This window comes from Mirounga leonina, unplaced genomic scaffold (genome assembly GCF_011800145.1).
Source record: "Mirounga leonina isolate KUSES-001 unplaced genomic scaffold, KU_Mleo_1.0 Mir_153, whole genome shotgun sequence".
In the NCBI taxonomy this organism is placed as follows: domain Eukaryota; kingdom Metazoa; phylum Chordata; class Mammalia; order Carnivora; family Phocidae; genus Mirounga; species Mirounga leonina.
This window is the reverse complement of record NW_023270387.1, coordinates 24,094,012-24,120,573: the sequence shown is the minus strand read 5'-3', so window position 1 is coordinate 24,120,573 and position 26,562 is coordinate 24,094,012. Positions and strand designations below refer to the sequence as shown.

Genomic DNA, 26,562 nt, shown 5'->3' with positions numbered 1-26,562 from the left:
CTTCCTTAGATGGTGGTTTTAGCATCAGTTCAGTTTTACAGCCTTTGCTATACTCTTATCTTTGTTAGGGATTTTGTACACACTGCTCTCAAAGGATACTTTTCCTGATTTCTCTGACTGGAAGGGTGGAGTTGTCCAAGAGTTTTAGCCTCTGGTATTGCACATATTTTTTCCTGACTGGGCTACTGTTAGGTCTAAGTAGTGAGAGAAAAAATAAAAAAATAAGAAGGATTATCTCTACAATCTTTATATAACAGCGTCCTTTTTTAATTGTTTCTCTATTCAGAAGAAGGGTTTTCACTCAGGATCTTACATGCCCATGCTACAGCTGAAATGGTGTCCAGTCTGTTCTTGGGCCATGTTGGAAGAGATCAAAGAGGGAAAAAAAAAATCTCTTGGCTCTTTTCCCCACGTTCAAGGGGCAGTTTTCAAGTCCTTTGGCCAGAAAGTTGGACTTCCCTAAGAGTTTTGCTGACCCTACCTGTTACTTATACCCTGATTCAGCCTGTTCTTGGGTCAATCCAGGAAGTAACAGAGTGGGGGAAAACCAGAAGCACAATGCCACTGTAATCACTCTTCAGGTTTTGACTGTGCTTCCAAATCTACCTGCCTCATTAAATTTTCTAGAGCTCTCAAGTAGTTGCATGTTCATATTTTGTTTCATTTTGTTATCTTTAGAGTTTTTATTGTAAATAGTGGAAGAGGCTGGAAACTTCACATTCTTTTTTTGAAATAAATTTTGCTGGATGTAGAATTCTGTGTTGACACGTATTTAAAAAAGCAGTTGAAAGTGCTTAGTCCAAATTTTCTGCTTTTATTCTGTTTATTCCGGTGAATGTAATATATATTCTTTTTTTTCCCTTTGGCAGCTATTAAGATTTTCTCTTTATCAGTGCTTTTTTTTCAGCCATTTGATTATGATAGGCCCTGTGTGATTTCCTAAGTGTTTATCAGACTTTGGATTTATGAAGTTTTCTGGATCAGTGTGTTTATAATCATCATAAAATTTGTAACTTTTTAATCTATTTTTTTCAAATGTTTTTTCTATTCCTCTTCTCCTTCTTAATCCCCCTCCTGCCATCCCCAGAGAGGTCATTTTCCTCTCCTTTTTTCACCTTCAGTTACATGTATGGTTTTGTTTTTTTTCCAGTTACATGTGTGTTAAATGGCTTTATATTGTTGCATATGTCACTGAGACTTTTTTTTATGGTCTTTTTCTTTCACACACAAAAACTAAAAACCAAACAATTTTTTGCCCATTGTTTTCTTGCTACTTCTTTAAATTCACTGATCTTTTCTTCTGCTGTGTTTATGTCCAGTTACCCTTTTTAAGTTAATTTATGAATAATTTACAGAATAAATAGTGAAAACCCACTTTATTAGAAATTTTAATAAGAATTTAAGCACAGCAAACCTCTTTATGTCAGGTAAATTTTGGTGCACAAACTTCATAAAAGATGAAAGAATATTGTTACACGTTATTTTAGCAAAATAAGATGATCTAGGTTGTTGCAAAATACTGTGTGATGAAGTCTTTTCAGTTGAATGAATGACTAGGGGAAAATATTTTCATTTTGTCCTTAAAAATATATTGTTCACTCATAATTTTTAAAGTACACAGTATTCATCTAGGATATTATCAACCTAAGATGTCATTTACATGATCAGTTTCACCACATTTTTAGAGTCTAGAGTTAGAGTTAGCCCTTCCCCCTGTACCCCAAAAAGCCAATCTGTTCTCTGAATCAGTGAGTTTGGTTTTTGTTTTTTTGTTTTTGGGGTTTCTTTTGTTTTTTAGATTTTACATATAAGTGAGATCATTTGGTATTTGTCTTTCTCTTTCTGACTTATTTCACTTAACATAATGCCTTCAGGGTCCATCCATGTTATTGCCAGTGGCAGGATTTCATTCCTTTTTATGGTTGAATAGGATTCTGTTATATATACATCTTCTTTGCAAATCTCCTCTTAAGTCATTTTAACTACTCATCCCATGTTATTCTTCCTTATTGCATCCTGTGGCATTGGCTATAATAACTCAGTTTTTCTGTTACAAATCATAGATAATATATTGTAAATTTGTTTATGATAGATATTAGGATTTGCGGTTTATTTTGCCCAGAATATGAAGACCCTTCTGATCCCTCAGTTTGTTTTTAAAATCATGCAGCTGAAATGTGTCACTAGAATTAAAAAATCCTGTCTGAAAACTGTGGCAGACAAAAGAGTAAGCTGGAAGTATAATATAGATGTCACCTATCTTTTGGTGTGAGAAATGCATGTTGTGATCTTCTAATTATGTTCTGTTGCCATTTTAGCTTTTATTAATTCTGTAACCAATGTTATTTTTTTCCAATTCCCTGGGGAAGATTTTAGTTTGTGTTGAGGCAGATAATATAATAGCTGATTTTGAAACCTGATTATAAGAGTATAATAATTCATATTTCACAGAAAATTTTTTCTTATGCAGTAAAGTATTTGAATTAGGTGAATAGTTTTTCCTTATTCTTAGTAATCAAGACTCAAGTAAATTATAGTTTTAAGAAAAGATTATTAGTATGTATTGCTGTTGGTTCAGTCAGCATAACCATTAAAATTATAATCTGCTTTTTAAAACCTATTTATACTAAGGGAATAGTCCTAAATCTTTTGTTTTTATTATTTTTTTTTAAGGCAAGAGGAGCCGATGTTCCAGAGATTCCTGGAGATCTTAGTCTTAAGACATGTGGCAGTACAGCCAGTATGAAGGTTAAACATGTGAAAAAGTAAGTATAATTTTACAGTGGGTTTTAAATGAGTTTTTATAAATGGGAGTCAGTTTTTTAGTTCTTAAAACTTTTCTTTAGATTTCTTACTAAATATGCTCTTACTGTCCATACATTAAATTATACTGTAAGCCTAAATTATGACTTAGCAATTAGTGGAATAGATTTGGAGATTATCTCCTTGTCTAAAAATATACTTTAATTTTGTTCTTGCAACAACTTTATGTCATTGGCTGTTAGATCGCATTTGTTCAGCAGGAACAATCCAAGTGTGTCTGTCTTGGTGCCCTTATTACATGCTCTCATTCATTTAGAAAAATCAACTTTTTTGTTTGAATTATGAGATTGCTGTATCTCAGCTCTGCCTTTGAGAAAGCCTATTGGATGCTAGTAGTTGACTCTTACATAAAATATCTGAAGGTATCATCCTATTTCAGTTTTCAACAGAAAAAACATTCCATACTTTCTCACTGAAGCCTGAATACCCCCACCATCCCATTAGGCTGGTATTAAAAAACAAAAACAGAAAAACCATCTTTTCACCTGTTAGAGGGTTAGGCAGCTATGTTTTCATTGTAAATAGAGAAAAGACAAAGATAAAAATATTCATTCTGCATCCAGACCCACTAATCCAGGACTGATGGGCTGCGACAACATTCACAGGTAAAATCTGGTTTTGTATTTTGTTGGGAATGCTGCTTCTGATTAGAAGTTGGCTCTTCACAGTTTTCATAACATTCACTGAAATCGTAGATTTTCTATGGGCCTTGCCTTGGGTCAAGGATAAGAAAGTGTAGTCATGCTTTTTAATTTTTTTTTTTTTTTGCTTTTGATCTGTGCACTAAATGTAATTTTTGTTTGATTTACTGTATTTCTGGAAAGGTTTGTGTGGATATATGTGTGCTCATGCGCATGTGCTTATTAAATAGTTTTGCTTGCATGAGCTCTCCAACCCTTTTATTTTTTCCTTAGGCTTAGTAATTTTGAGTATTCCAGTATCTTGCATCTCACTTAGTTATTTCATGTACTTCAGGTTACCCTTCACTAAAGGTCACTTTCCGAAGATGGCTGAATGTGCACATTTCCATTATGAGAACGTTGAGTTTGGCAGCATACAGGTATATTTGAAATATTTCCTACATACTGAATTAAGATATATCTATATCTCTATTCTTTTCTATCTTTTTTTAAATCTACGTACCTGAGCGGTAACACTTAGAAGTAGTTTTTTCTATTGATGTCTTGGTGGTGGATTTAAAAACTTTTATTTTCTTCTGTTGACTAATACTTGATACCTGATGACTCCTTTCAAGTGGAAATAGTATAATAGGATCAGTATAAATCTCAGCATTTCTGTTAGATTCCTAGACAAAGTTTGCCATTGTTTTCTAGCATGAAGGATTCTAGTTTCCCTGACTCTTATGTTGGGTCAGAGTAATGATGGTTAAATCAGAGTAGGAGTGAAGTGGGATGGTGTGGGGGAGATGTACTAATGGAGGTTTTTTTCAATAATTTTTCTTATTGTGAGGTATAGTGTGTGTATAAATATATATGTTTATAAACATATGCATGGGTGTATATATATATATTATATATATATATGTGTGTGTACATTTTAAAGCCCAGGCTAAGAGAGAAATTTCCTGGGTGTCCTTACTCTGTTGCATTTGCCTTCTCTACCCTAAAGATTACTTATGCCATGACTTTTATAATATTCATTATAATTTTTTATAGTTTTACTATCTATATCTCTAATCAATATGGTGTTTAGTTTGCCTGTTCTTGAACTTAAATAATTGGAATTATTCTAGTCCATTCAGCAAATACTTATTGAGCAAGCACTCTATACCAGGCACTGTTGTAGGTGCTTTGGCTGTATTAGTGAGCAATAATCACAACCAAAACTGAAAATGCATTCTTAAAGAGCACAGAGGATGGCCAAGAAGATAAGAGCTATGGTAAAAAGGTAGAACATGATAAGAAGGATCAGGGGCACTGGGGATAGGTTGAAATATCGAACCTTGGTAGGCTTCATTATTGAGTGTATTCTTTCTTCTTTCATTTAACATTGTGAAATTGATCCCTGTAGATGTTTGTAGTTATAGTTGGTTCAGTTTGTTACTGTATATTAATCTATAGCATGCATATGACACAAGTAATTTATCTGTTCTTTTTTGTTTGTTTGAAATAGGGGTGGTCAGTTTGGGCCCTTTGTGAACATTATTGTACCCATAACCTGGTGCATATATGCAGGAGTTTCTCATGGTATATACCTAGGAATAGAATTTCAGGGTTATGGGGCGCCTGGGTGGCTCAGTTGGTTAAGCGACTGCCTTCGGCTCAGGTCATGATCCCGGAGTCCCAGAATCGAGTCCCGCATCGGGCTCCCTGCTCGGCAGGGAGTCTGCTTCTCCCTCTGACCCTCCTCCCTCTCATACTCTCTGTCTCTCATTCTCTCTCTCGCAAATAAATAAAATCTTAAAAAAAAAAAAAGAATTTCAGGGTTATAGCAGATCCACATGTCCAGCTTTACTAAGTAAAGCCAAACTACTTTTAAAGTGATTTACAAATTTCTACTCCCCTAAACAGTAAATGAGAGTTGCTATTCTACATCCTTGCCAACTCTTGGTTGTTTGATACTTGTTAATTTTTACCCATCTGATGGGGATGTAAGTTTCTCTCGTATTTTAATCTGCAGTCTCCTGATTTCTAATGCAGTTGAACATCTTTTCAAATGTTTATTGGGCATTTGAGATTTCTGTTTCTTAAAACTCTAGATCAGGTCTTTTGCTCATTTTGTTTATAGATTTGCTTGTAATTTTCTTACTCATTCATGGGAATGCTTTATATATTTTAGATGTTCTTTCATGTTACCTCTAGTCCTTTATTGTTTTTGTATATGAGCTGAAAACACTTTTCTCCCACATTGTGGCATGTTATTTCACTCTCTTTATGCTGCTCTCATTGTACAGGCTTCATTTATTTTGTTCTTTATTTTATGTATTTTGTGTAGTTGTATGTCTGCAAAAACCTAGCTTGTAGTTTTTTTTTTTAAAGATTTTATTTATTTATTTGACACAGGGGGAGAGAAAGAGAGTGTGTGTGCAAGCACAAGCAGTGGGGAGCAGCAGGCAGGGGAGAAGCAGGCTTCCCCCTGAGCAAGGAGCCTGATGTGGGGCTTGATCCCAGGACCCTGGGATCATGATCTGAGCCAAAGACAGCCACTTAACCGACTGAGCCACCCTGGTGCCCCAGCTTGTAGTTTTTCTGTCATATTAAAGATGTGCTCTGAAGTTATGAAATTGTCTTATTTTTTTCTGTAAGTTTCATAATTTTGACTTGAACATTGAGGTTACTTGGAATTCATATTTATAGTGTGAAAAAGAGTGATATTAAAAACCCCTAGTATGACAACCAGTCAGAATGGATATTAACCATAGCACTGGAGCTGAGTGCTTATGGCCTTCTCCTGTGTGATGCATTGCCCCTCTAATTATATGGATCATTGGTGGTCCACTATTTCAGTATTTTCTGTGGTACCCACCAGTCTTTTTTGAAAGGAGTCTAGGGGCATCTGGGTGGCTCAGTCTGTTAAGCCTCTGCCTTCAGCTCAGTCATGATCCCAGGTCCTGGGATTGAGCCCTACGTCAGGCTCCCTGCTTAGTGGGGAGCCTGCTTCTCCCTCCCACTCCCCCTGCTTGTGCTTTCTCTCTGTCAAATAAATAAATAGAGATAGCACACAAGCAAGGGGAGAGGCAGAGGGAGAGGGAGAAGTGGGGCTCAATCCCAGGACCTAGCGATCATGACCCGAGCTGAAGGCAGATGCTCAACCACCTGAGCCACCCAGGTGCCCCTAAATAAATAAAATCTTAAAAAAAAAGAAAGGAGTCTATTTTATTATTATTTAAAAATATGACTATATTAGAGTTCTCCGGTGATACAGAACCAATTTATGTGTGTGTGTGTGTGTGTGTGTATGCATGTGGGGTCTGTGTGTGTGTGTATGTGTAGAGAGAGGGAGAGAGAGAGATTTATTTTAAGGAATTAGTTCATGTGATTGGAGAGGTGGTTAAGTTCAAAATCTCCAGGATAGGCTGAAAAGCAAGGGAAGGGTTGATGTTGCAGTTTGAGTCCAAGGGCAGTCTGCTGGTAGAGAGTGCTCTTCAAGGGAGGTTAGTTTTTTTTTTCTGTTAAAGACTTTCAGCTGATTGGATGAGGCCCACCCACATCATGGAGGACAATCTGCTTTACTCAGTCTACTGACTTAAATGTTAATCTCATCTAAAAAAATAACTTCACAGAATTATTTGGAATAATGTTTGACCAGAAGTTAATGTATAAAATAAATAATCATAATCCACTCTGCCAACTTGGCATTCCTTAAACTAAACTAATAAATAAGAAGGTCATGCTTATACCTAACATCATGATCAACTATTTTTCACAACCAAAAACATTCTAAGCATTTTACCAGAAGAGGATACAAAGTTTTTGAGTAATTTACTCATCTTGATATCCTATAACTTAATACTATAATGTAAAGTTAAAAATACCTAAGTACCATGATATAAATCTTACAATAAATAAGGTGATAAGAGAGAAGAAAACAAAAAGTACCATGATATAAATCTTACATAAGGTGGTAAGAGAGAAGAAAACAAAGATGTTTACTATGACACATACACACACACACACACATTCAGAGCAAAATAAGAAGGTAATACTCATGGCAATTATAGTCTTGGCTTGTGTAACTGGTCATGTGGCTGTAGCTGGTGTTATAACTGCCTTCTTCTGCTTCTCATTCTATATTCCCTTTGTCCTGAGCAAGAATCTCAGTTGGTTTTGGTTCTTTACCTGGTGGGACGATCCCTACCTTAATTCCAGGTCTGGCTATTAATAGCCCTGCCTGAATTGGGTTCTGGTAATCTCCCGTTGTGTTCAGTGGCAGGGCAGTGATAGCAAGGGATGTCCTAAGGGAGCTACAGTATTCCAGATGTGTTCTTCTTTAACCTCTATTTTAGAGCAGCTGTCCAATTTCCCCTGAGTAGTCAGGATCAGTCATCCCAGCTAATGCCAAAACTCACATCTTTGCCTATTGATTTAGAGTCATAAGGAGCCCAAAGTGCCTGGGTGGCAGGGTTCCTTCCAGGTCAATGGAATTGTTATTTTGTCTTCTGGTGGAAGCATTCCTCCCTTTGGAACTAAGACGTCTAGGGTAGTAGAGCATATAGTTGTGGGGACAGGAAGCACAAATTTTGCTAGTAAGTCACTATGAGTCATATTGAGAGGTCTCATTCCAATTCCCACCCCTTATTCCTGGTTTCCCCAATCTGATTAGCTTTAAAGACACTAATGAGTCTGTTTCCAATAGTAAAGAGAGGATGGATAGTCCATGGCATGTTGGAGCAATAGAGATACACAAAATATCACCATTGGATACTTACAATCAAACACTTATAGGAGATGAAGTTCTGGGTGACCATATATTTGAGATCTTTGAACATTTTCCCATACTGATGAGTAAATTGAAATTTTCATTTCCCTCATGATTAGTGATGTTGAACATTTTTTCATGTGTTCATTGTCCATTTTTGTATCTTCTTTGGAGAAATGTCTATTCAAATCCTTTACCCATTTTTGAATTTTTTAATTTTTTTATTGAGCTAAGGACTTCTCTGTATAACCTATTTGTATCTTTTGATCTAAAGATAGTTTTCTATTTTTTTTTTTAAAGATTTTATTTATTTATTTGACAGAGAGAGACATAGTGAGAGCAGGAACACAAGCAGGGGGAGTGGGAGAGGGAGAAGCATGGAGCAGGGAGTCCGATGTGGGACTCGATCACAGGACCCTGGGATCATGACCTGAGCCGAAGGCAGATGCTTAACAACTGAGCCACCAAGGCGCCCTGATCTAAAGATAGTTTTCTGGATGGCATATAGGTAGATTATGTTTTTTAAATTCATTCTGTCATCTCTATCATTTTTTAATTGAAGTATAATTAACATGCAGTGTTGTTAGTTTCAGGTTTACAACATTTTGATTAAACAATTCTTTACATTACTCAGTGCTCACCACCGTAAGTGTAGTAACCCTCTGTCACCCAACAGTGTTATTATAATATTGACTATATTTCCAATGCTGTACTTCTCATTTTCATGACTTAACTTATTTTATAACTGAAAGTTTGTACCTCTTAATCCCCTTTATCTATTTCACCTATTCCCCCCACCTACCTTCTCCCCTCTGGGCACCATCAGTTTGTTCTCTCTATTTTAGAATCTATTTGTTCATTTCTTTCTGTTTTTTAGATTCTACATATAAGTGAAATGATATGGTATTTGTCTCTGTCTGACTTATTTCACTTAGTGTACCAGGCTGTAGGTCCATCCATGTTCTTGCAAATGGCAAGACTTCATTCTTCTTTTTATTGTTGACTTATATTCCATTGTATGTATATATGTATGTGTATATATGTACGTGTATATATATATAATTCATCTATTGGTGGATAATTGGGTTGCTTCCATATCTTGGCTATTATAAATAATCCTGCAGTAAATATAGGGTTACATATATCTTTTTCATTTGTACTTTTGTTTTCTTTGGGTAAATACCTAGTAGTAGAATTACCGGATCATATGGTATTTCTATTTTTAATTTTTTGAGGAGCCTCTGTACTGTTTTCCACGGTGGCTGCACCAGTTTGCATTCCCACCAACAATGTATAAGTGTTTTTTTTTCATATTCTCACCAACCATTGTTATCTCTTGTTTTTTTTAAGAATATTTGATTTTTTATTTTTTAAAAATTTATTTGAGAGAGAGAGCGTGTGTGTGAAAGAGAGAGAGTGCACGAGCAGGGGGGAGGGGGAAAGGGAGAAGTAGACCCCCCACTGAGCAGGGAGCCTAACACTGGACTCAATCCTAGGACCTTGGGATCATGACCTGAGCTGAAGGCAGATACTTAACTGACTGAGCCATCCAAGCACCCCTGATTTATTTATTTGAGAGAGAGAGCACCAAAGTGTGAAGGGCAGAGGGAGAAGGAGAGAGAATCTCAAGCAGACTGCCCGCTGAGTGTGCAGCCTGACTTGGGGCTTGATCCCATGCCCCCGAAATCATGACCTGAGCTGAAATCAAGAGTCAACCCTCTACTGGCTGCGCCACCCAGGTGCCCCTATTTCCTGGGTTTTTGATTCTAGCCATTCTGACAGGTGTAAAGTGATATATCATTGTGGTTTTGATTTGCATTTCCCTGGTGATTAGTGAAGTTGAGTATCTTTCCATGTGTCTGTTTGCTGTCTGTATGTCTTTTTTGGAAAAATGTCATTCGGGTCCTCTGCCCATTTTGCAATTGATTATTTGTTTTTTTAGTGTTGAGTTGTATAAATTCTTTATATATTTTGGGTATTAATCCTTTATTACATGTATCATTTGCACGTATCTTTCCCCACTCAGTAGGTTGCCTTTTTGTTTTATTGTTTCCTTCACTGCACAAAAAAGCTTTTTATTTTGGTGTCTCAATAGTTTGTTTTTGCTTTTGTTTCCCTTGCCTGAGGAGACATCTAGAAAAATGTTGCTAAGATCTATGTCAAAAAAATTAATGCCCATATTTTCTTCTAGTTTTATAATTTCAGGTCTCATATTTAGGTCTTTAATCCATTTTTTATATATTATATATAATATATATCCATTTATATTTATTTTTTATATATTATTATATATATTATATATATCCATTTATATATATATATTTATTTAAATAACTCTTCAGAGTTTATTTTTGTATATGGTATAAGAAAGTGGTCCAGATAGGTTTATTTCTGGTTGTCCATTTGTAGTTGTTTTTGTGCCAGTACCAGACTGTTTTGATTACCACAGCTTTGTCGTATATCTTAAAATGTGGGCTTGTGATGCTTTCAGCTATGTTATCTTTCTCAAGATTGATTGGCTGCCATCTCTGTCTTTTTTTTTTTAAGATTTATTTATTAATGGGGAGAGGGGTAGAGGGAGAGAATCTCCTGCAGACTCCCACTGAGCATGAAGCTTGACTCAGGGCTGAATCTCATGACCCTGAAATCATGACCTGAGCTGAAACCAAGAGTCAGATGATTAACCGACTGAGCCACCCAGGTGCCCCTGTCATCTCTGTCTTTAGGTTGGAGAGTTTAATCCATTATATAAAAAGTAATTACTGAAAAGGAAGGACTTATTTCTGTCATTTTGCTATCTTTTTTCTGTATGTATTATAGATTTCTTATATTTCATTTTCTGCATTTCTGTCTTTTGCTTTTAGTTGATTTATTTTTAGTGAAATGTTTAAATTCCTTTCTCATTTCTTTTTGCATATAGTCTATAGTTTTCTTTGTGGTTACCATGGGATTACATTTAACATCCTAAAGTTATAATACTCTAATTTAAAATTATACTAGTTTAACTGCAATGACATACAAAAACTATGCTCCCTTATAGCTTGGTCCCCATCCCTTTCAGTTATAAATGTCTTACAATTACATCTTTATGTATTGTGTGTCCAAAAACATAAACTAATAATTCTTTTAAATGTATCAGCCTCTTAAATTATGTTGAAAACAAAATGTGTAGTTATAAACTGAAGTTGCCAATACTAGCTTTTATACTTTAAGTATTAATCTCTTAAGTCATGTAGAAAAAAATTGGAGTTACAAACCATTGTTACAGTAATACTGGTTTTTATGATTGCCCACAGGTTTACCTTTACAGAGGTCGAGTTACTGTCAAGTGTCCTTTCATTTCAACTTGCAGGACTCCTTTTAGCATTCCTCCTGAAGTCAGTATAATGATGGCGATCTTCCTTAGCTTTTATTTAACTGGGAATGTCTTAGTTTGCCTCTCACTTTTGAAGGGTAGTTTTGCTGGAGGTAGTATCCTTGGTTGACACTTTTATTCTTTTAGCAATTTGAATACATTGGCCCACTGCTTTCTGGCTTCCAGAGTTTCTGATAAAAAGTCTGATAATCTCTTTTTTTTTTAAATTTTTTATTTTTTCCTTTTTTTTAAAAAAATTTTTTTATTCTTATGTTAATCCCCATACATTACATCATTAGTTTTAGATGTAGTGTTCCATGATTCATTGTTTGTGCATAACACCCAGTGCTCCATGCAGAATGTGCCCTCCTCAATACCCATCACCAGGCTAACCCCTCCTCCCACCCCCTTCCCCTCTAGAACCCTCAGTTTGTTTTTCAGAGTCCATCGTCTCTCATAGTTCGTCTACCCCTCTGATTTCCCCCCCTTCATTCTTCCCCTCCTGCTACCTTCTTCTTCTTCTTTTTTTTTTCTTAACATATATTGCATTATTTGTTTCAGAGGTACAGATCTGAGATTCAACAGTCTTGCACAATTCACAGCGCTTACCAGAGCACATACCCTCCCCAGTGTCTATCACCCAGTCACCCCATCCCTCCCACCCCACCCCCCACTCCAGCAACCCTCAGTTTGTTTCCTGTGATTAAGAATTCCTCATATCAGTGAGGTCATATGATACATGTCTTTCTCTGTTTGACTTATTTCGCTCAACATAATACCCTCCAGTTCCATCCACGTCGTTGCAAATGGCAATTTGTTTCAGAGGTACAGATCTGAGATTCAACAGTCTTGCACAATTCACAGTGCTTACCAGAGCACATACCCTCCCCAGTGTCTATCACCCAGTCACCCCATCCCTCCCACCCCACCCCCCACTCCAGCAACCCTCAGTTTGTTTCCTGAGATTAAGAATTCCTCATATCAGTGAGGTCATATGATACATGTCTTTCTCTGTTTGACTTATTTCGCTCAACATAATACCCTCCAGTTCCATCCACGTCGTTGCAAATGGCAAGATCTCATTCCTTTTGATGGCTGCATAATATTCCATTGTATATATATACCACACCTTCTTTATCCATTCATCTGTCGATGGACATCTTGGTTCTTTCCACAGTTGGGCTATTGTGGACATTGCTGCTATAAACATCGGGGTGCACATACCCTTTTGGATCCCTACATTTGTATCTTTGGGGTAAATACCCAGTAGTGCAATCGCTGGATCATATGGTAGCTCTATTTTCAACTTTTTGAGGACCCTCCATACTGTTTTCCAGAGTGGCTGCACCAGCTTGCATTCCCACCAACAGTGTAGGAGGGTTCCCCTTTCTCCGCATCCCCGCCAACATCTGTCGTTTCCTGGCTTGTTAATTTTAGCCATTCTGACTGGTGTGAGGTGGTATCTCATTGAGGTTTTGATTTGGATATCCCTGATGCCGAGCAATATTGAGCACTTTTTCATGTGTCTGTTGGCCATTTGGATGTCTTCTTTGGAAAAATGTCTGTTCATGTCTTCTGCCCATTTCTTGATTGGATTCTTTGCTCTTTGGGTGTTGAGTTTGATGAGTTCTTTATAGATTTTGGACACTAGCCGTTTATCTGATATGTCATTTGCAAATATCTTCTCCCATTCTGTCGGTTGTCTTTTGGTTTTGTTGACTGTTTCCTTTGCTTTGCAAAAGCTTTTTATCTTGATGAAGTCCCAATAGTTCATTTTTGCCCTTGCTTCCCTTGCCTTTGGCGATGTTTCTAGGAAGAAGTTGCTTCGGCTGAGGTCGAAGAGGTTGCTGCCTGTGTTCTCCTTTAGGATTTTGATGGACTCCTGTCTCACACTGAGGTCTTTCAACCATTTGGAGTCTATTTTTGTGTGTGGTGTAAGGAAATGGTCCAGTTTCATTCTTCTGCATGTGGCTATTCGATTTTCCCAGCACCATTTGTTGAAGAGACTGTCTTTTTTCCATTGGACATTCTTTCCTGATTTGTCGAAGATGAGTTGACCATAGAGTTGAGGGTCCATTTCTGGGCTTTCTCTTCTGTTCCATTGATCTATGTGTCTGTTTTTGTGCCAGTACCATACTGTCTTGATGATGACAGCTTTGTAATAGAGCTCGAAGTCTGGAATTGTGATGCCGCCAGCTTTGCTTTTCTTTTTCAACATTCCTCTGGCTATTTGGGGTCTTTTCTGGTTCCATACAAATTTTAGGATTATTTGTTCCATTTCTTTGAAAAAAGTGGATGGTATTTGATGGGGATTGCATTGAATGTGTAGATTGCTCTAGGTAGCATTGACATCTTCACAATATTTGTTCTTCCAATCCATGACCATGGAACGTTTTTCCATTTCTCTGTGTCTTCCTCAATTTCTCTCATGAGTATTTTATAGTTTTCTGAGTACAGATCCTTTGCCTCTTTGGTTAGATTTATTCCTAGGTATCTTATGGTTTTGGGTGCAATTGTAAATGGGATCGACTCCTTAATTTCTCTTTCTTCTGTCTTGTTGTTGGTATATAGGAATGCCACTGACTTCTGTGCATTGATTTTATATCCTGCCACTTTACTGAATTCCTGTATGAGTTCTAGCAGTTTTGGGGTGGAGTCTTTGGGGTTTTCCACATAAAGTATCATATCATCTGCAAAGAGTGAGAGTTTGACTTCTTCTTTGTCCATTTGGATGCCTTTTATTTCTTTTTGTTGTCTGACTGCTGTGGCTAGGACTTCCAATACTATGTTGAATAGCAGTGGTGAGAGTGGACATCCCTGCCGCATTCCTGACCTTAGGGGGAAAGCTCTCAGTTTTTCCCCATTGAGAATGATATTCGCTGTAGGTTTTTCATAGATGGCTTTTATGATATTGAGGTATGTACCCTCTGTGCCTATACTCTGAAGAGTTTTGATCAAGAAAGGATGCTGTACTTTGTCAAAAGCTTTTTCTGCATCTACTGAGAGGATCATATGATTCTTGTTCTTTCTTTTGTTAATGTATTGTATCACGTTGATTGATTTGCAGATGTTGAACCAACCTTGCAGCCCAGGGATAAATCCCACTTGGTTGTGGTGAATAATCCTTTTAATGTACTGTTGGATCCTATTGGCTAGTATTTTGGTGAGAATTTTTGCATCCATGTTCATCAGGGATATTGGTCTGTAATTCTCCTTTTTGATGGGGTCTTTGTCTGGTTTTGGGATCAAGGTAATGCTGGCCTCATAAAACGAGTTTGGAAGTTTTCCTTCCATTTCTATTTTTTGGAACAGTTTCAGAAGAATAGGTATTAATTCTTCTTGAAATGTTTGGTAGAATTCCCCTGGGAAGCCATCTGGCCCTGGGCTTTTGTTTGTTGGGAGATTTTTTATGACTGCTTCAATTTCCTTAGTGGTTATAGGTCTGTTCAGGTTTTCTATTTCTTCCTGGTTCATGTCTTGTCCATGTTGGTAAATAGTAAAACCTGTCTTTCAAGTTCCTAAGACCAGACAGAACCTTGGAGCCATCTTGGACTTCTCTCTTTTTGTTAACCTCATATTCAGTGTGTCAGCAAAATTCTTGGCTCTATATTTAAAATAAATAAAAAATAAATAAATTCCATCTTTAAAATAAATAAAATAAAATTTAAAATAAATGAAATCTGACTACACTTACCTGTTTCTCTTCTATCTACTATAGTCATTTTAGGGGGATTATTTCAATAGCCTTTTTTGGCATAATGCAAGAATGAGTCTTTTAAATTTAAGTCAGATCATGTCACTTTTTCAAAACCCTCCAGTTACTTCTCATTTTCTTCATAGTAAAAGTCAAATTTCTTAACATTTCCTATAAGGATTTACCAGATCTGTCCTTAACCTCTTTGACCTCATTTCTTTCTTCTTTTACTTCTCCTTCCCTGAGACATAGTGTTTGGGGCACAGTTGGTCTTCCTCCAGTATATAGTCTCCCTTCTCAGAACCTTTGGACTTTTCTGTTTCTTCTCCTTGGAAAGCTCTTCTCCCTGGATAGCCACATAACTTACTACCTTCCCCTCTTTGAATACTTGCTGAAATGTTATCTTCTCAGAGAGAGTGTTCGTTCTCTACAGAAAATTGCAGCTCCTGGTCACCAACGTTCCTTATCTCTCTCCCATAATTTATTTTTCTCCATAAAACCACTGTCTGGCATGTTAATTATCTTATTATTTATTCTGTTTTTCCACCTCAGCATCTAGAATAGTGCCTGATACATAAAAATGATTTGATGAATATTTATTGAATGAATGGACAAATGAATTTATGTTTGAAAAATAAAATTTGCTTTAAAAATGCCTTTTTAGGGGCACCTGGGTGGCTCAGTCATTAAGCGTGTGCCCTCAGCTCAGGTCATGATCCCAGGGTCCTGGGATTGAGCCCCGCATCGGGCTCCCTGCTCAGCAAGAAACCTGCTTCTCCCTCTCCCACTCCCCCTGCTGTGTTCCCTCTCTTGCTGTGTCTCTCTCTGTCAAATAAATAAATAAAACCTTTAAAAAAAATAAAAATGCCTTTAAAATATTTTGGTTCTTTTCAACATTTAAATATTGCTCTTATATGATAAGAATATATTCTTTATATCATGAGTATATATATATAAAATGAAACATCAAACAAAATGAATGATGATATGTAAAAATGCAAGTTAAAATTCCCTTTATGCTCTCTCTCTCGTTAATTATTATGTGTCTGTCTAGAATTCTTTATAAAATATATAGCAGTATCTCTTGATACAGCTCTAGCTATAAGGGTCTATCCAGCTATCTATAACTGTTAAAAATATAGATGGGTTGCCTCTATAAATACTGCTTTGAAAGTTGCTTTTCTACTTGAAAGTGTATCTTGGATATATTTTTTATTTCAGTAATTTGGATTTATCTCATTATTTTCAGTTATGTAGTATTTCATTTTATTATTATACCATAATTTATTTAATCAGTACCTTATTGATGGATATCCTAGATTTTATTGATGTGAGTATATGCATTAAATAAAATCATATTAGATGATTAGCTGGGTCAAGGGTATATGCATTTAAAATATTGACAATTGTTTCTAAGTTTATTTTTGAAATTTGCCAATATATGCAAGTTGTATATATCACTTACGATTTCCAGTTGATTTATTTTTATTTATTTTTTGGTATTCCAAATTATAAACTCTTTGGGGGGATATGTCTCACTTTTTGTTTCTGCAGAACTCAGCACAGTCTTTCAGTAGCAGGGGCTCAGTAGTGCTCTTCAATGGAAGATATATCTTTGTGATGTTTCTTGTTAGATATGCTGGGGAGTCAGTTATTTTAACAAACATTTATTGTGTATTGGTAGTGTTTTGGCAGCATACTGTATTTTGTAAGGATTAAAAAAAAGTAGGACAACATTATTCTTTTGAGATGTTTATACTTAAATGGAAGACTAAAGGGGCACCTGGTGGCTCAGTCATTAAGTGTCTCTCTTCGGCTCAGGTTATGATCCCAGGGTCCTGGGATCGAGCCCCGCACTGGGCTCCCTGCTCCGCGGGAAGCCTGCTTCTCCGCCCCCCTGCTTGTGTTCCCTCTCTCGCTGTGTCTCTCTCTGTCAAATAAATAAAATCTTTAAAAAAAAATGGGAGACTAAAATATGAAAGGATAATTATATATATTAGAATCAAGACATGCTACCTTGCGGTTAATTTCGTGTCTTCATTTATTTGTACATGTATATATATTCAACAAATATGGCAAAATTAACTGTTTTGAAGCATCAGAAAATGCTATGCAGAGATGTTGTTTGATATTTTAAAGGAGAGTAGAAATTCTCTTAGTAGAGATTGGGGCATCATGAATAAAGGCCAAGTCTCAAAAGACTATGTATTCATTACATCATCATTTATAGTAAAAAGTTAGAAGTAATACAAATGTGGGGTGCCTGGCTGGCTCAGTTGTGACTCTTGAAGAGCTTGTGTCTCGATTTCGGAGGTGTGAGTTCAAGCCCCACATTGAGTGTAGAGATTACTTAAATAAATAAACTTAAAAAAATAAAAGAAAAGAAGTAATACGAATGTTTAGAAGTTGGAATGGGTTATGTAAATTATGGATTATTCATACAGGGAAATCCTATGCAGTTACTTAAAAATCATGTAGAATATTTACTTAAGTGGAAACAATACTTTTGCTATATTGATAGAGTTTGAACAGAGCAAGATATTGTTTCTGTAAGAAAAAAACTTAGATGTAAGTTTAAAATAATTGGAAGAACTTATAGGAAAAAGATAATAGCTATAATTTTTGAAAGAATGCTTTAGTAATAGAAAAATGACTTCCATTTTTATAGCTTAGAGCAAAGCGTTGTGATTTTTTTTCTCATACATGTTTTTTGTAAAATAGAATGTTTTACAAAAGTTTCTCCCTCATTTTGAAGGTCAGAGTAGTTCTTAAATCATGTGTTCCACCCTTTGAGAGAATAGGCACTGAGCATCCTCCAACATTCCTTTGTTTCTGATTTAATTTGTACCTGTTAAAATAATTCTCAAGCCCATGTATATTTTTTTCTGGTGGTTTGGCAAGACATATGCTTTAGATTGCACAGATGTGTTCAAATCCTATTTCAAGTCATTTTTAGCAGACCTTACCCAAATTATCTGACTTTCCTGTTGAAATCTCAGTTCAATATCTTCAATTGTAACCTGTGGTGAAAGGTGGCATTGTCCTGTTGAGGAGAAATTATTCTAATGTGGTATAGAATGGGTGTGGCCAGCTGTTGGTATGTTCTCATTGTGCCATACTGTCTTGACCACTAGGGAGATTGCCAGTTAGTCTTGTTTCCCTTGTCTTCATACTAAAAAGATGACAGCTGAGGTTCCTTCTAGCTAATATGTTCTGGATGAACTCTGAGCTTGATTTAAATGAACTGGGGATGTGACAAGGCAAAGGGGAGAAAGGATATAATAACAAAGGCAAGAGAGGGTGTATCATGTCATGTCCTTACTTTAGTCTACTTTTATAGAGCAAGAATAAGCTATCTTTAAAAGTTAATACAAAGAATTACTCTGGTCATAGAAGTAGATTGTTGAAATATCTTTTTATTCGTGGGACACAATCTACTGGCTTAAATATTTTAAAGATTTTTTATTTTTATTTATTTATTTATTTATTTGAGACAGAGAGAATGAGAGAGCACATGAGAGGGGGGAGGGTCAGAGGCAGAAGCAGGCTCCCTGCCGAGCAGGGAGCCCGATGCGGGACTCGATCCAGGGACTCCAGGATCATGACCCGAGCCGAAGGCAGCCGCTCAACCAACTGAGCCACCCAGGCGCCCTACTGGCTTAAATATTTTAAAAATAAATTCCATTTTTACTCCATTAAGAGTTGACGATTTTTGTGTCTATATTCATTAGTGATGTTGACCTATATATTGTACTTGTCCACTAGCCTGAGTTTGGAGCACTTCATTTTAAAAATAAATACCCTGGAAGTTTGTAGAAATGGGAATTTTTGAAGGTTTAGTAGAATTTTCCCGTTAAAACCTTTTTTGGCCTGGTTTCCATTCTAGGGCTTAACCTTTAACTACCATTTTAATTTATAATTTGATTATTGGTCTAGACCGGTTCTTTTGTGTCTCCTTTGGCCAGTTTTTATCATTTATATTTTCTTAGAAAATTGTCCATTTTATGTAGGTTTTCAAATTTGTGGGTATAAATTGTACACTAGATATTCTTGAAGGTTGGTCTTATTAGGAAACCTTCCCTCCCTTCTCCTGTCTCTCCTTTCTTTCCGTGCTTCCTTCTTTCTCTCTGCCTTTCTCCATTCGTCTTTTCTTCTTTTTCTCCCTCCCACTCTTCCTACCTCTTTTACTATGAATTCCTGAGCATACTTTTTCCTATTTCACATTTTGGGGGGTTTACTATTTTGTCACTTTTCTTGTTTCTTGAATTCAAAGTTTAGTTCTTTCTTTTTTTTTTCCTTGGAAAAAAGTTGTGAATAACCAGTATGTATGCACTTGCTTGATGTTGGAAAACTAGTATTATCATAAATCAACTTTGTCAGATATTAATATTATTTTATATATGCTCTTGAGAGAAATAAAATTCTGTAGGTATTGTTGATACTCATTTTCAGCCACTGTTTTAAAAAGTGCATTGAAGTTTGGACATTTTTCCACTAAATAGTGCTTTGAACAAATCCTGCAGGTTTTGGTGTATAAGTGTTATATTATGTTTTGTTTAGAATAATTGAACCCCCCCCCCCAAAAAAGATAAGAGAAGCAATTTTTAGAAAGGGCTGCTTGTTTTAAACTACATGTAGTTTAAGTTCTGTTTTTTAGTTATAAAGACTTTATTATTTTTTTTATTTATTTACATTTTAGTTAACATACAGTACAATATTGGTTTCAGGAGTAGAATTCAGTGATTCATCACTTACATACAACACCCAGTGCTCATCATAACAAGTACCCTCTTTAAATACCCATCACCCATCTAACCCATCTGTCACCCACCTTCCTCCATCAACTTCCAGTTTATTCTCTATCTTTAAGGGTCTCTTATGGCTTTTTTCTCTCTCTCCTTTTTTTCTTTTCTCCCTTCCCATATGTTCATCTGTTTTCTGTGTTAAATTCCATATATGAGTGAGATCATATGGTATTTGCCATTCTCTGACTTATTTCACTTAGCATAATATACTCTAGCTCCATCCACGTTGTGGCAGATGGCAAGGTTTCATTTTTTGATGGCTGAGTAATATTCCATTATACACACACACACACACACCACATCTTCTTCATCCATTCATCAGTCAGTGGACATTGGGGCTCTCTCCATAGTTTGGCTATTGTTGATAATGCTGCTATAAACATCAGGGTACATTTGAATCTGTATTTTTGTAATCCTTTGGGTAAATACCCAAAGTAGTGCAATTGCTGCATATTGGGGTAGTTATATTTTTAACTTTTTGAGGAACCTCCAAACTGTTCTCCAGAGTGACTGCACCAGTTTGCATTCCCACCAGCAGTGCAAGAGGTTCCCCCTTTCTCTGCATCCTTACCAACACCTGTTGTTTCTTGTGCTGTTAATTTTAGCCGTTCTGACCTGTGTGAGGTGGAATCTCATCCTGGTTTTGATTTGTATTTCCCTGATGATGAGTGATGTTGAACATCTTTTCATTTGTCTGTTAGACATTTGGATGTCTTCTTTGGAAAAGTGTCTAGTCATGTATTTTGCCCATTTCTTAAGTGGATTATTATCATTCTTTGGGGGGGGTGTTGAGTTTGATAAGCTCCTTATAGATTTTGGATACTAACCCTTTATCAGATACATCATTTGCAAATATCTTCTCCCATTCTGTAGGCTGCCTTTTAGTTATGTTGATTGTTTCCTTCGCTGTGCAAAAGCTTTTTATCTTGATGAAGTCCCAGTAGTTCATCTTTGCTTTTGTTTCCCTTGCCCTCAGTGACACGTCTAATAAGAAATTGCTACGGCAGGGGTCAAAGAAGTTTCTGTCTGTGTTCTTCTCTAGGATTTTGATGGTTTCCTGTCTCACATTGAGGCCTTTCATGGATTTTGAATTTATTTTTGTGTATGGTATAAGAAAGTGGTCCAGTTTCATTCTATTGTATGTAGCTGTCCAGTTTTCCCAATACCATTTGTTGAAGAGACTGTCTTTGTTCCATTGGACATTCTTATCTGCTTTGTTGAAGATTAGTTGACATATAGTTTTGGGTCCATTTCTGAGTTCTCTATACTGTTCCATTGGTGTATGTGTCTGTTTTTGTGCCAGTACCAATATGTCTTGATGACCCTAGCTTGTAATATACCTTGAAATCCAGAATCGTGATGCCTCCAGCTTTTTCTTTTTCAAGATTGCTTTGGCTATTCAGGGTCTTTTGTGGTTCCATGTAAATTTTAGGATTGTTTGTTCTAGCTCTGTGAAAAATGCTGGTGGTATTTTGATAGGGATTGCATTAAATGTATTGTTTGGGTAGTCTAGACATTTTAACAATGTTTGTTCTTCCAATCCAATAAATAGCATGGAGTGTTTCTCCATTTCTTTGTGTCCTCTTCAGTTTCCTTCATAAGGGTTCTATAGTTTTCAGAGTACAGATCTTTTACCTTTTTAGTTAGGTTTATTCCTAGGTATCTTATTGTTTTTGGTGCAGTTGCAAATGGGATTGATTCCTTGATTTCTTTTTCTGCTTTTTCCTTATTGGTGTATAGAAATGCAACAGATTTCTGCACATTGATTTTATATCCTGCAACTGCTGAATTCATGTATTAGTTGTAGCAATATTTTGATGGAGTCTTTTGGGTTTTCTACATTGAGTATCATGTCATTAGCAAATAGTGAAAGTTTGACTTTTTCCTTGCCAGTTTGGATGCCTTTAATTTTTTTGTTGTCTGATTGCTGAGGCAAAGGCTTCCAGTACTATGTTAGTGTGGTGAGAGTGGACATCCTAGTCTTGTTCCTGACTGTAGGGGAAAGGCGCTCTCAGTTTTTCACCATTGAGGATGATATTAACTGTGGATCTTTCGTACATGACCTTTATGATGTTGAGGTATGTTGCATCTATCCCTACTTTGTTGAGGGTTTTTAATCAAGAAAGGATGCTGTACTTTGTCAAATGCTTTTTCTGCATCTATTGACAGGATCATATGGTTCTTATATCTTTTACTAATGTGGTGTATCACATGATTTGGAAATATTGAACCACCCCTGCTGTCCAGGAATAAATCCCACTTGATCATGGTGAATAAATCTTTTAATGTACTGTGGAATTCGATTTGATAGTATTTTATTGAGAATTTTTACATCCATGTTCATCAGAGGTATTGGCCTGTAATTCTCCTTTTTAGTGGGGTCTTTGTCTGGTTTTAGAATCAAAGTAATGCTGGCTTCATAGAGTGAGTTTGGAAGTTTTCCTTCTATTTCTGTTTTTTTGAACAGTTTGAGAAGAATAGGTATTAACTCTTCTTTAAATGTCTGGTAGAATTTCCCTGGGAAGCCATCTGGCCCAGGACTTTTGTTTGTCAGGAGATTTTTGATTACTGATTTAATTTCTTTGCCAGTTATGGGTGTGTTCAAATTTACCATTTCTTCCTGTTTCAGTTTTGGTAGTTTGTAGGTTTCTAGGAATTCATCCATTTTGCCAGGTTGCCTAGTGTGTTGGAATATAATTTTTCATAGTATTCTTTTATAATTGTTTGTATTTATGTGGTGTTGGTTGTGATCTCTCCTCTTTCATTCATGATTTTATCTATTTGGTCCTTTCTCTTTTCTTTTTGATAGGTTTGGCTAGGGGTTTATCAATTTTATTAATTCTTTTGAAGAACCAGCTCATGTTTTTTGTTTGATTCTATATCCTTTATTTCTGCTCTAATCTTTATTGTTTCCCTTCTTCTGCTGGTTTTAGGCTTTATTTGCTGTTCCTTTTGTAGCTCCTTTAGGTGTAAGGTTAGGTTGTATATTTGAGACTTTTCTTGCTTCTTGAGGTAGGCCTATTTTGCAGTATACTTCTATCTTAGGACTGCCTTTGCTGCATCCCAAAGATTTTAGACAGTGTCTTCATTTTCATTTGCTTCCATGTATTTTTTAAATTTCATCTTTAATTTCCTGGTTAACACATTCATTCTTTAGTTGGATGTTCTTCAACCTCCATGTGTTTGTGGTCTTTCTAAAATTTTTCTTGTGGTTGACTTCAGGTTTCCTAGTGTTGTGGTCTGAAAACATGCGTGGTATGATCTTGATCTTTTTGTACTTGATGAGGGCTGATTTGTGACCCAGTACATGATCTATTCTGGAGAATGTTCATGTGCATTCTGCTGCTTTAGTTTGAAATGTTCTGAATATATCTGTTAAGTCCATCTGGTCCAGTGTGTTATTCAAAGCCATTGTTTCCTTGTTGATTTTCTGCTTAGATGATCTGATCTGCCCTTTGCTGAAAATGGGGTGTTAAAGTCCCCTGCTATTATTGTATTATTATCAATGAGTTTCTTTATGTTTATTCCTAATTGATTTATATATTTGTGTGCTTCCAAGGTGGGGGCATAAATATTTACAGTTGTTAGATCTTGTTGATGGATAGACCTCTTAATTGTGATATAATGCTCTTTTTCATCTCTTATTACAGTTTTTGTTTTAAAATCTACTTTGTCTGATACAAGTATGGCTACTCTGGCTTTCTTTTGACGTCCATTAGCATGATAGATGGTTTTCTACCCCCTCACTTTAAATCTGCTGGTGTCTTTAGGTCTACAATGAGTCTCTTGCAGGGAGCATATAGATTGATCTTTTTTTTTTTTTATATCCATTCTGATACCCTATGTCTTTTGATTGGAGTGTTTAGTCCATTTACATTCACAGTGATTTTTGAAAGATATGAATTTAGCATTGTGTTACCTGTAGAGTTGGTGTTTCTGGTGACGTTCTCTGGTCCTTTCTAATCTTTGTTGCTTTGGTCTTTTTTTCTCCACTCAAAGACACCCCCCCCTTAAATTTTTTAGCAGGGCTCGTTTACTGGTCGTGAATGCCTTTAGTTTTTGTTCGTCTGGGAAACTCTTTATCTCTCCAATTCTGAATGAGAGTCTTGCTGGATAAAGAATTCTTGGCTGCACATTTTTCCCATTCAGCACTTTGAATGTTTCCTGCCATTCCTTTCTGCCCTGCCAAGTTTCTGTGGACAGATTTCTTATGAACCTGATCTGTGTTCTCTTGTGGGTTAAGGACTTTTTTCCCCTTGCTGTTTTCAGGATCCTTTCTTTGTATATTTTGTGAATTTGACTATGATATGCCCTGGTGATGTTCAGCTTTTGTTCAATTTAATGGGAGATCTCTATGCTTGTTGGATTTTGATATGTGTGTCCTTCCACAAATGAGGGAAGTTTTCAGCTATAATTTGTTTGAATAAAACTTCTGCCCCTTTTTCTCTCTCATCTTCTGGTACTCCTATGATACAAATGTTACTAAGTTTTAATAAGTTGCTGATTTCCCTAAGTCTACTTTCGTGGTCCATTACCTTTCTTTCCTTCTTCTTTTCAGCTTCATAATTTTCCATAATTTTATCTTCTATATCACTGATTCACTCCTTTCTCTGCTTCTTCCATCCTCATTTTTATGGCCTCCATTGCATCTTAGGTATAGCATTTTTAACTTTGGCCTGACTAGATTTTAGTTCTTTCATCTTTGTAGTGAGGGATTCTCCGGTGTCTTCTATGAGTTTTGCAAGACCAGCTAGTATCCTTATAATCGTCATTTTAAATTCTAGTTCAGACATATTATTTATATCTGTATTGATTAAATCCCTGGCCATGAGTTCTACTTTGTGTTCTTCCTTTTGGGGTAAATTTCCCCATCACTTCATTTTGTCCAGAAAAGAAAAGAAGAAAGAGAGAAAGACATAAAGAAACAAAAAAACCCCCCCAAAACAAAGAAAAAAAACAAAAAAACTAGATCCTGGGTGTGTTTTGGTCTGCTTCTTAAAAGAATCTACATCTCAAAATGATAAAATAAAGTAAAATGAAAGTAAAGAAAAAAATAAAAAATATGTAAAAATTATATGTATAAATAAATATAAAGAAACTGATAATAAAAAAGAAATTAAAAAATAAGAAAATAAATGAAAAAATAGTAATAAAAAAATAAAGAGTAAAAGTAAAAAAGAAGCTAGATCCTGTTTCCCCTAAAGCTGAAGCTTTGCAGCACCCTATGATCAGTAGATTCGGCGCCAGTGAGTTGTTTGTGCTGGTCTTCTGGGGGAGGGACCTGTTGTTCTGATTATCAGGTGGACTTACCCTAGTGGAAATGTGCCTCCAGGGTGCAGGTTGTGGCAGGGCTTGGTGTAAGCCGTCCTGGCCTCCACTAGGTGGCGCTGTTTTCCCTCCTGAAGGGTCTCAGCCTTGTTGGGGGTGGAGGGGTGGGGATGAATACCAGGACGCCCTGCTCTCCAGCCCCAGTGCTGAAAGTTCGCTCCCGTAATTCTTCAGTGAGCACTTACAGAAGAGCAGTCAGTCACTCTTATGTCCCCAGTTTCTGTCAGAACTCTTCTGTTCACCCTGCCTGTGTCCAGGCTTTTTTATCTCAGGCATGCGACTGAGTTTCAAAAGTTCAAATTTTAAGGACTCCTGCGTGTGTATCTGCGCTGTTCCTCTGGAGGAGGGTCTCACCATGTTCTTGCCATTGGACGGCCTGTCCCGGGAAAGTGATGGCAGGACCGCACAGTGGTTCGCAGTTTATGGCAAAAGAAAGCAGGAGGCTGGCACCAAGACTTGCTGTTCTCAGCCGGTATTCTCGCCGCTGTGCCTGGGGACAGTGCAGCACACGGGCGCCACCTGTTCTTCTTGCGACCCAGGGGATCCTCACACCATGCTGTCACACCTGGGATTCTGCCTGGCTTTGCCACCCAAGCACATTTAAGCCAGGCATGTCCCCCACTCTAGCAGACTTCTAAAAGTTCAGATTTTGTGCTGCGCTGCTCATAATCCTTGTGGTAGTCTCTATAAGCAGGCTCCTTCCCTGCTGCTGTATATACAGCTCTATCTGCCCTAATTCAACTCTCCCTATCTCCTACCTTCCAAAAGGTGGTTGCTTTTCTACTTGTAGACTAGCAGTTTTTGTTCTCTCAGACCTCCGATTGATTTCTTGGGTGTTCAAAATGATTTGATAACTGTCTAGCTGTGTTCAGTGGGGAGGAGGACAAGCTTAGGGTCCCCCTACTCCTCCTCCATCTTACCTCCTCCATGCAATTTTAAATTCTGTAAATTTACTATCATAGTTGCACTTCTCCCTGTTGTCTCATCTCCAAACACAAAGATTTACTCACATTTCATGAAGTATTTTTCAGTAAGAAGGAAAAAAATCTCTTACGATATGCAAAGATATAATCAGTTTGTTTTGATTTACCTGTTTGAGGCATTTATCTCTTCTGCTTTGCTTTATGTGGTACTGCCATCTAGCGTGTGGGATACTAAAATGGGTATGTGTGGGTTTA

At 36.6% G+C, this 26,562-nt stretch overlaps 1 protein-coding gene across 2 annotated transcripts in view; it reads left to right on the top strand.

The window, feature by feature from the left end:
- Nucleotides 1–26,562, top strand: part of ARHGAP32 (Rho GTPase activating protein 32) — a 210,687-nt gene that overhangs the window by 35,316 nt on the left and 148,809 nt on the right. Inside the window, exons 3-5 of one of the 2 annotated variants that reach the window (XM_035009288.1) lie at nt 2,674–2,765; nt 3,387–3,428; nt 3,799–3,883. In XM_035009288.1, the coding sequence (XP_034865179.1) occupies nt 2,674–2,765; nt 3,387–3,428; nt 3,799–3,883 (219 nt within the window). The remainder of the gene's footprint in view (nt 1–2,673; nt 2,766–3,386; nt 3,429–3,798; nt 3,884–26,562) is intronic. The other variant, XM_035009289.1, reaches the window with a different exon arrangement.